At 34.2% G+C, this 11,183-nt stretch overlaps 1 protein-coding gene across 1 annotated transcript; it reads right to left on the bottom strand.

The window, feature by feature from the left end:
* Positions 1–1,848: 1,848 nt before the first annotated feature.
* On the bottom strand, positions 1,849–10,233 carry LOC125850033 (uncharacterized). Its single transcript, XM_049529953.1, has 7 exons — positions 9,819–10,233; positions 9,423–9,499; positions 9,179–9,313; positions 6,992–7,046; positions 6,797–6,884; positions 3,298–3,396; positions 1,849–2,382 (listed from the first exon to the last, which is right to left on the bottom strand). Exons 1-7 carry the CDS (start codon positions 10,109–10,111, stop codon positions 2,254–2,256), a joined length of 876 nt encoding a protein of 291 aa, XP_049385910.1. The 5' UTR covers positions 10,112–10,233; the 3' UTR covers positions 1,849–2,253.
* Positions 10,234–11,183: the final 950 nt, after the last annotated feature.

Raw genomic sequence — 11,183 nt, 5'->3', positions numbered from 1 at the left:
GACTTTACCATAACCTTAGACTCTTCTGTTTAAAATCTTTAGATTTTATCTCATTTTCTTAGTCTATTTAAGGCTTACAATTGAAAGGAAAAAGGAAACACCCGGATAAATTTTGAGGTATTCGCGGATATGTGACCGAAATTTGATTGTACAATCGAACATATGAACTATCAAATTGAGGATTGAACATAGGAACTATGTCCACGCAACATAAGTAGAACCGCATATTCACAAACCAACTAAACTGAAAGCAATTATCAAAATAATCGACTTCACAATAATTTTTTTTTTTTTTTTTGAATACTTACGACTTCCACTGCAAAAAAGTTCAACAAAACTTCAGGAAGAAGATGATGAGCAAGCGAGAGGAAAAAATGAGAGAGTTGAAAAGTGAAAACACAAAGGGAAAAATGACAAAAGTTGGAGAGAGAAAAAGTGGTCATCTGGAAATTAGAAAAAATGGCAAGAGTTTTGGTATACACATACTTCCCTTTATTCCTAATTATTTGTTTATTTTTTCTTTTATAATTGTCTCTAATTATTTGTCTATTTTGACAAATTAAAAAAGAATAATTTTTTTTGTCTATTATACCCTCAATTAAATGACTAATTATTTTTAAAAATGTAGAATTTTCATCCACTTCATAATTAATAGGGATAAAATGATAAACTCACTATGTCATTAATTATTTTTTTAAAAGGTGTGTCAATTCAAAAGTTGACAAATAATTAGGAACTGAGGAAGTAGTTTACGGGGAAAAAAAAAGAACACACGCGTGTCAAGCAAATAGGCCTATGGAAAGTAAAAGCTGTTCAATAATCAATAAATAAGTACACGCTTATAGTACCACTAAGAAAACCTTGCGTACAATATTTAATTGCAGCGTTCGTCCAGCTCTTTTTGGCTTATGTAATATAGTAATATATAGGGAAAATTGTATGAAATAACAAACTATTAATTCAAATTAAATTTTATAGCCATAGTTTATTTTAATTGTAATTCGCAGCAAATATCCCCTTTTTTGTCATCTGATTCAGTATACAATTAGTCATTTTATACATTTCGGTATAAAATGTATAAAATGTGTTTGTGTTGTATAAAGCGAAAGAAAAATGTATATACAAATATAATACATATATTTTCGTCCTATACACTTATAATTATACAAATATAGATCTTATTATATAAATTACAATGTATAAATGAATTTATACAAAACTGAATAATTTGTATAAAATTGGATGTTTGTAGCGAATTATACAAATCAAAAGCTCCATAGCAAACATAAAATTTGCTATGGAGCGCAATTATACAAACTATAGTTATAACATACAAATATAATTTTTATATTTGCTATATGTGAAAGTTGCTCTAATATATATATTGGGGTTGTACCACTGAAAGAGAGAGAATGATGTATAATATTGGGGTTATTTGAGAAATACACATGTTTTGTCAAAATAAGAGTGTAAGTAAACGTGTTTTCATTTCCATAAGATAAAAGTCGAAATAAACAGTACAATTTACGTAACATCTTTGTACAATAAAATACTGCAGTGTTCGTTAGTAAAATTATCTATGTGCCCTTGTTCATCCTCTAGAAGTCCCTTAAAATTAATAGTAAAATTATATAATTGCCCTTGTTAATCCTTTAGAAGTGCCACTTCTAAATAAGGGTAATATATATATATACATAGCAATGTCTACGTGTAAGTAGAAACAAGAAAAAGAAGCTAAAAATTAAGATGGTTCTAAGGAATAATATCATATCCGTCCATAAGTTAAGATTAGCTATAAAAGGAATGACTTCCTAGTTGGAAAAATAATCGTGAAAATAGCTTCCATCATCCACACATAATATTCATTTTCAACCCATAAACAGCAGCAACATATATTGGCTCTGCGAAAAAGCTATTACAAACTGAAATTCCAAGTCAGGCTTAAAGCCTTTAGAAAGTTTGGTATACCGATGAAATACAGAGACTACAGAATGAATAAGGCGATACAATACACATTGCTTACAGCATGGACATGATCATATTAACCATACATTTAACAATGGGCAATGTTAACATCTTGATATATATAGTTCTTCCTTGTATTGGATGAGAGCACAGATTTGTCCTGGAAGCTGGATCTCAAAGCACAGCTGATCTCTTCTAATGGCTTTGCAAGGAATGCCCAGAAAGAATGTCTCATGTAGGTTGAAGATAATTCTTTGAGTATTCATCAAATTCTTGATATTGGACATTTCAAGTAAACAGAGACTGGTTAACTCGGGCATCCTTTGCTATTTCAAGATCCTTTACAAATGTCCTGAGGCAGCCATTTACAATGCGCGGTGCTGACCCATCACAGAATCGTTTCGCAAGGTCAATGGCCTTCAAGAATGGGAGAACGGTTTTTTTTTTGAGTTTAACAGCTCAGTAAGTACTTATAATAAACAAAAGTGTCAAGTGATGAGAAAAGATTTTACAAGGGAAGGTGGATTTAAGGTGGGTTATTAAGGTTCACCTGAACTGACTACTTTCAGTTTAAACTACGAATATTATATGCACAAAAAATGATCCACATAATAAGGTCATACTATTATGGCCTCACTCTAAAATTATGGATTGGCACACTGATGAAAAGACTTTTTTTTAATAACCGAGAAGTCTCCGAGGGCCAATGCCGCACAATTCCAAACTAGGTGGATGATAGGTCAGCCCCACTACCCTTCCCCACTTAAATATCATGCTTTTATCTGAGCAGGGTTCGAAGCAATAACATGCACCTAACCTACATATCGCAAACTGCTCTTACCACTAGACCAAAACCCGGAAAACTTGATGATAGATTATTGTTGTGTGCAAGTTTCATGCCATATCTATAGGCAACTCAACAAAAAGAGAATTTGAAGTCGTCTCAAATCCATAAGTGGAATCATTATCAAACCATTCACCTCATTGTAATAGATTATAGTTGCAAGCAAGTTCATGCTATTACAGGGAACTCAATAGAAAGAGAGAATTTTAAGTCGTCTCAAATCAATACGAGGCATCATTATGAAACCATTATGAAACCATTCACATCTTTGACTTAGCCACTATTCCTGTCTTTTGAATAACTTTGTTTTTTCTACTTTCACACTAATCAACCTCAATGGAAAAGCTCTTCTAAAGTTGATCAATAGAAAGTAAAGAAAGGAAGCAAGAAGAAACACTTTGCCTCTCAGGTTTTCATGCATGGAGAATAGGTAGGTTAAGTAGTCCAGTTACTCAAGAGTTGTCCAAAATGTTAGAGAGAGAAAATACCTCATTGATGACTATCTGGTGCCGTGTTCCTAATACTGATATTTCAGACATAGCTAAATGAAGAATTGAAAGCTCCAGGATCCTGCCTGCTGGCTCATTCTGGAAGATAAATTCATGGCATTAATCCCAGGCATATTAACAAATTATGTCTTCTAAGATACCAAAAAAAAAAGTACAACCTTGAAAGAGGTAATATTGATAATTGGAGGGAACAAAAAATATTGTTGGACCTGTTGTTACTAGAGTCTATGACCGCAGGAAGGGTAAAAATAAGGCTTAAACGTAACTGTTTTATTTATTAATTATTGTGTGTATGTATTTCTAGCAGTTATCTAGCAGTTTAGCTGTTTAGGCAGTTATTTTGTGATATTGTACTAGGCAGACCAACAGTTTTTTCTATAGGATTTTCTCTGGCAGATTTGGAGGTTAAATGTTCCTGGAAATACCTTGGTTGTTAGAATTATACTCTATTTACTATTTGTAAAACTTACTCTATTTGTTGGTGGCAGTAAATAACAGTTGCAGTGTTATTCCTATTTCTATGCTGTGTTTTGAAGTTTACAGATTTATTGTTAGGAGAGTTTCTCGGTTCCTAACAAGGATATTGCTAAATTCTATTTTTTTGCAAATTTGTCATTTGTAATGACGTGTGCTTATTGGATACAGATCACAAGTCAACTGAAAGATTAAACATCCCTAGCTTTTACAAATCAATGAAGTGAAGATCAATTTTTTTTTTGATGACAAGGGAAACCCGTAGCCGCTACCCTTTGGGTGTGCACAGGGTAAAACCCCCGCTCCTATACAATAGCTCACAAACCACATAGGAGAGGTAACCCGCACTAGGCAAGCCCGGTGCGACGAGCTCGACCCAGAAGGCAAACCCCTTGCTTTCGCTGGCAAGGGGTTTCGAACTTGAGACCTCCAACATGGAAGTCCCAAGCCCAAACCATTGGGCCACCCCGAAGGGTATGAAGTGAAGATCAATTGACATATATAAATTGCAAATTGTTCTTTCTCACTTGAATTTTAGCAAATCATATCCGTTGCTAGAATTTGTATATTTCCTCTTGTCCCCGCACCCAACAATCACACAACAGCAGAAATCATATACGCGTCGAGACTTAAAAACACAGCTGATAGAATAAGAGCGATAACTTATCCGAAAAACACTAAATGACGAAGAAGTGGATTAAATTTCTCACATCATCTAAGAGAATCTGTACAGGCAAACGGTAGTTTTGGCTCATGAACTATACTTAATCTACAGCTCATTTAACCTTGAATTCATGCAATACAAAAAAAACTCTGTTCTATCCACTAAGTTGACCAAATTGACATAAGTTTAACACCCTCTTTGGTTTTCACTTCTTTTCTTTCATTGCCTCCTCCTGCTAGATCCTAAAACCACTCCCTCACACTCGGTAAACCTGACTCAGTGTGTAGATAGTTTGATAGTGCATAGCAAGATGGTAGAGGAAGGGGAGTTGCACAGTTTCACTTAATTTTGTAGGGCTAACTTGGCAGAGGGACTAGACAGGTTGGTTACAGAAAACTTTGGAGATTAGGGGTGTGCTTGGTAGGAAGGAGAATGTTTTCCTTGGAAAATATTTTCCAAAGAAAACTTTTTTCTAGGAAAACAAATGGTTTCTTACTTATTCTCTTGTTTTCTTGTGTTTGGTATGCAAGTAATAATTATTATCCTAGAACTATTTGTATGTATCTAAGACAAAATTATGACGATGGGGGTAGCGCTGGGGGGTTGGGGTGGGGTGGAGGTGAGGGGGGTAGGTGGTGGGGGCTGCGATAGAGTGGTTGTGAGGGTGAGGAGGAGACAATGCGACTTGTTTTCCCTATTATGGAAGTCGTTTTACTTATTTTTAAGCAGCTTATTTTTCTAAAGAAAATATTTTCCAAAATTTTCAACCAACCGAACACAAGAAAATAGGAAAATATTTTTCTCCATACCGAACACACCCTAGATTGACTAAAAAGAGATAAAGGGCATGATATACCCCTCAACTTTGTCATTTAGAACTAATATACGCCTCGTTACAAAAGCGGCACACATATACCCCTACCATTACAAAAGTGGCTCACATATACTGTTACCATTACAAAAGTGGCTCACATATACCGTTACCATTACAACAGTGGCTGACATATACCCCTACCATTACAAAGTGGCTCGCATATACCATTACCATTACAAAAGTGGCTCACATATACCCCTACCGTTACAAAAGTGATAAAATTAATTTTAAATTACATTTTTTTATTTTTAATTTAATCATATATTTGATCTTTTTCAGACATACATTATTTTTTGACTTCTTTGATTATTATTATTTGAGTTTCTCATTGTTATTTCATTTTTTTCTTTCATTCTTTAGTGAAAAAACAAGAGAAATAAAAAAAATGTTAATGGGAAAAGAAAAAAAATAAATAAAATTTTAAACTACTCTTTTTTGCTACTATATTGTAATTTAGTTTTTATATCCATATATTAAACAAAAAATTGGGGCATCAATAATAAACTTTACAAGAAAATAAGTGAAAAATAAATTTGACCATCAAAATAATAAATTCAAATTTAGCCGTTGGATTAAAAAGTAAAAAAAAAAAAACGTGAGAATGACAAATATACCCCTACATGGATTTTCTTTTTAATAAAAAAAATTCATTTAAAATTAATTTTTTCTGTGAGTCATTTGTGTAACAGTAGGGGTATATATGTCACTTTCATAACGGGAGGTATATCAACTCTAAATGATAAAGTTAAGGGGTATATTCAGGCCCTTTTCCCTTGTTCCTTTTTAAAAGAAGGGCAAGAGCCAACCTTTTCTTTCGATAAATAAGAAATTCCCTAGGCCCATTGGCACATGGTTTGAAACTCGGTGGATAATGAGCCCACTCCTCCACCCTTCTCGCACTAAAATAGCAAGATTTTGTTTGTGGCAGAGTTTGAACCCCTGGGTGCCCACCCAACCAACATACCACGGGTTGCAATAGCCAATCTATTTTCCCAGCCATTTTTAATCCATAGTTGCCTTACAAATATAAAATCTCCCAAACTTGAACATTTTCCTAAACTCAAGCTTGTCTACATCTGCACACTCAGGGTGACAGACCACAAGTGATTTTATTAATCAAGAAACGTGTATTGTAATTTCTTCATTAAATTGAAGGCAAGATATAACATTGTTTCATTTACAGTATGAAAGAGTATCCTAAAAGTGATACAGAGGCTCCCATGGGAACACACAGTGCAAGCTTCTGACAGAACTGAATGCTTTGTCATATTTCAAGTGGAAGTAGAGAAATGGGAGAATGTGTTTTTATCATCTTCAATTTGAATGTCATTCAAAAGAGTTGGAATTGGTGGCAGAATAGCTGTGTGGGTTTAAGGAAGAAAGAATCCCAAATTTCAAGGTGCTATTACTACGGTGCATATTGTAGCTAAGAGTAAGAATGTAAAGACTTAAGTAGCACATCCAACCTTCCAATTATCAGGTGCAACTTTATTTATTACAAGCACGTGACTATCCCACTTTTCTTCAACTGCCACCAAAAGTTTCCGTGTGAAACTGCAAAGATGCAAGAAATTATCAGGCTATATCAGTGTCCTCATATTCTGAAGAAAGTAGAAACTGTAAGCTACATAAAGAGAGTCATATATGATCAATAAGCTTACCGCAAAATAAGCTTGCTGTACACCAACTTTGGTGGAGCAGAGAGAACTTCAGCTTCTGAGAGAAAGAATAAATTAACGGATTGAATGGACAAATCAGCTAATAGGAAAATGATAGAGATGGAAACATTCCACATCTTTTAATATGAGACAGAATTTTGCATTCAAATGTTTCTACTAAAACCATTTACCACAAGCATTGCATAGTGATACTATCACTAAAATGCAACAACAATTTTATGAGAGCGTAGCCTCCGGAGTTTGAACACTCACCCAATCTCCCAGGAGATTGAGGAAGAAAAAAAGTTCAAAAAATTATTCCATCTCAAGGAAGAACTAGACCCTAATAGCATCTTTTGCAGATGAACTTTTGTTGATTAAAGTTTTCTTTTATCCTTCAGGTACATGTACTAGATTTAAATTTTTTTAAAATGTACTGGATTTGGGATATAGGTGGAGCCTGGTCCTATTCATCATGTCATTGTACTCATATATGTGATTATTTATATGAAGAAATATTGTCTGTATCAAAATATTGTTAATACAAAATACTTCCATTGTCTTCAAAAGGTCATTCCTGAAGTTCTTTCATTGCAATTATTTCTTTTTGAGAGAAGTATTGGAAACACCCCTAAACTTGACACAAATGATTAGTTTCGTCCCCAAACTATTGATAGCTTTAAAAACACCCCTCTACTCGACTAAAGAAACTTATATACACCCCTAATCTAGCTACATGGATGAAATACACCCCTAAATACTCTCCAAGTTTAGGTGTTTTTTCAATGCTTCTCTTGACTTTTTATTAAGAATCTCATGCTCCTACAAGAGTTTGAGATCATTTGCTATGTCATGTGGCAGATTGGAGGTGTATATAAGTTCAGTTAGTCAAGTAAAGGGGTGTTTTTAAGGCTGTCAATAGCTTCGAGACGAAACTAATAATTCACGCCAAGTTTAGGGGTGTTTTCAATACTTCTCTCTTTCTTTTTTAAGAAGCATATACACGTATGGGGAACATTTACTATAGATGTCATTTTGGAGAAGACCAGTCTTATGTGGCTTCTTGCAAAATAGTTCCTGGAGAAGTACTTTGAGAAGCCGTAATTAAGCAATCAGCCATGATAGGAATTATTGGTGGGGATCAAAAAGTGTTTAATAGATGAAAAGGACTCTCAAAAGCTTCCCCAAGAAGTAACTAATGCTTTATTAATTGGAAAGAGGTGCATAACATTTCTCTAAAACTTTAGGAATCAAAAGTAAACAAATAAGACAGCTTCAAGAAGTAAGAAGCGACAAAGCCTGAAAAACAAATAGCACAACCAAATCAAATACTTGGGCACCAACTATTGAGTTAACTAATAGCTCAAGAGCATCCTTGGCCCCAAGGAAACCACTAGTTCTTTCCTCTTTAACATCATTTTTTTGGAGGAAAGATATGGACACCTCAGTTTTCAGATTGGGAAGGACAGCAAAATCAGAGACTACATCCTATTACTATTGTTGATATTTTTTAAAAAATCAAAATAAACCCATAGTATACCTATTTATCCTATGACTACAAATCACTTAACTCCACTAGTTTAGAAGATACATAGTTGCATCATAGAACCGACTCTACACATCCAATAGTTATTCAAGATGTCTAAACAGTTTAAGGAAGAACCAGATAGTCCGAAATACAAAAAATATAAAAAATCATCAACATTATCACTTAAAAAAGGAAGCACCAAAAAGATACTTCAGTGTCTAGTGTGAAGCTCCCCACAGAAAAATAGAACAGGAATATTCATCCATGAAATTCAAGTACTGGAAAAACTTCTTAAGCAACAAATGACAGGATACCCATCAACCCCAACTGGACAAAGTACATTTATGGGTGGAAAGACTGAAGTGATGACTGAAACGAGCATACACGTGAAGGCCATAAACTGATTTGTCTCTTAACGAGGGCAGGAATATCAATAACTACCAGAGAGCACAAAAATGGAGCTGGCGAATAATGCCAAAACAAAACATGGCTCCAAAACATTGCAATAGAGTAAAGATGTTAAGCTCATGTTAACCATCTCTAGTGAAAACTATAGTAAGCAACATGAACCTAACTTTATGCTTGCTTTTGTGTGTGTTAGAAAGTTTATCCAAGCCGTATTAAATAATTGAGATCCAAAGATGCAAGACACATATAAATACCTATTTCAGAATCATTTTCATCAGCCTTGAGAAGTTCATCAGCTTCTTCAACTGTCTCAGTTTTCACAGGGGGGCCTCCAAAATTCATGTGATTGTACTTCATTAACCACTCTTTATCAAATATATATCCCGGTTCTACGCTCCAAAATCAAATAATTGTTAGCTAAAGATTGAAAAAGAACCATAAGCCTAGCTGCAATTTCTTTAAAATTTGAAAAAGGACCGAAATAGAACCAGCCATTACCTCTTCTAATGTTCAACCGTTTCTCAAAAAAGCGAACAGGGTCTGACCCTTCCAAACATGCCGCATATATTGTCATCCTAAGATAAGAATATGTATGGAACAGAGTTATGATATACATTTGGTACATTTAACTTATAAATAAATTTACCTTTAGTTATGGATATTCCGCACTTGTCATTTTTTCATGAAATTCATAAACATAAGGAATCACCCTAAAGCATTACATTCGTACGGGTATCATTGCACACATAAATCCTTAGTTCTAGAATTCTCACCACCATAAAGAAAAAATATGTCCATCTACTTGGTTGGTTAAGGAAAAAAAAGGTATGTCTTGCAACCCTAATTACAAAAAAAATGTCACATATTTTTAAAGAAAGGGTGAAAAGGACATACAGAGCGAGCTCTCGAGCAGCTCTAGGACTACAGAATCTGCCACTCTTGTCAATTTTGGGCTGCACTGAAAAAGTATCAACAGTTTCCTCGAAAGTAAGAGCTGAAGGTGGAAGCAGAGAGAATCTTTGAACGCTGTGGTTGGAAGAAAAGAGCAAACGAGAACCCGCAGTGCATTTTGATAGAGAATTGAAGATAAACCTGACATGGGGTTTTGAGGTATAGGAAGATAAGAGCATATGTGAAAGAGAAAAGGAAGAAGTAGAAGAAGAGCTGAGCACAGAAGCTGCCTCCATTTGTGGCAAGTTTGACTGAATTACTCACTCTGTTCTTCAATTGGTTATGGATAATGGTGCATCCATCTACACACTGCACTCTCTCACTCAGATATGAAGCACCTGTATGCTGTTTTCCCTTTTTGGCCCTTTTCCCATTTCCCCTCAATTTCAACAAAATACATAACAAGGGAATTTCACACTATGTTAGCTTAAGGCCTGTTTAAAATCTAATTATTAGTTTAGCAGTTTTGGTAATGATTTTGATTCTTTTTTGTTATCAGGTTATAGGTTCTTAATGATTTGACTTTTTTTTCTTAATGGTTAATGGATATTCTGATAGTAGACTAAATAATTATATTTATATTATTTTGTAAAGTCCTTGACTTAGAGTTTAATTTCCTACTTTTATTTCTAGCTATCTCAAACTCTTGGTTATTCTACAATGTAAAATTATTTGTTTTTGAGCAAGATGCAATTTGTGAACTCATGTGCACGGTTCATTTGGTTTATCACCTTGTTTCTAAGTGATTTTCAATTATTTTTTAATGTCAAATCTTAATGGTTAAATCGATAATCGATAGACCAATAACCAATAAATTAATATCTTAATGGTTCTATAACGGTTTAGCATGTCTGCAAACCGATAACTAATAAGTCAAATTCATAAACTTCAAAATTGAACCGAACAAACCGATACATAGCCCTACTAAAGTGTTTGGCCACAAATTTCCAAATATTTTTGACAAGCCATTTTTTGTTGAAGTTTTGATGATGTTTCGCCATGCATTTGGTCATAAATTTTGGGAGAAATATTTGACTTTTAAAAGAAGTATGATTTATACTCATAAGTTCTAAAAATTATTAAAAATACTCATAAGTTTGTATCATTGTCTTAAAAGACTCTATTGGGACTTGCTTCGAGGCTCACCCCAGGGCGGAGCTCTAGCAAAATGCCCCAAGACTCAATTTCTACCTTTCTGAAGTTTGATTTATGGGATCCATTTATGATCTGTAGGTCCAACTACAAGACGAAAACATAGTCCATAAAACTCAAGAAAATTTCAAGTTTCAAGAGTTGTTTTATGATCTA

The sequence above is a fragment of the Solanum stenotomum genome, chromosome 1 (genome assembly GCF_019186545.1).
Source record: "Solanum stenotomum isolate F172 chromosome 1, ASM1918654v1, whole genome shotgun sequence".
NCBI classification, from domain to species: Eukaryota; Viridiplantae; Streptophyta; class Magnoliopsida; order Solanales; family Solanaceae; genus Solanum; species Solanum stenotomum.
Note: the sequence above shows the minus strand (reverse complement) of the source record. Positions and strands in the feature narration are given on the sequence as shown.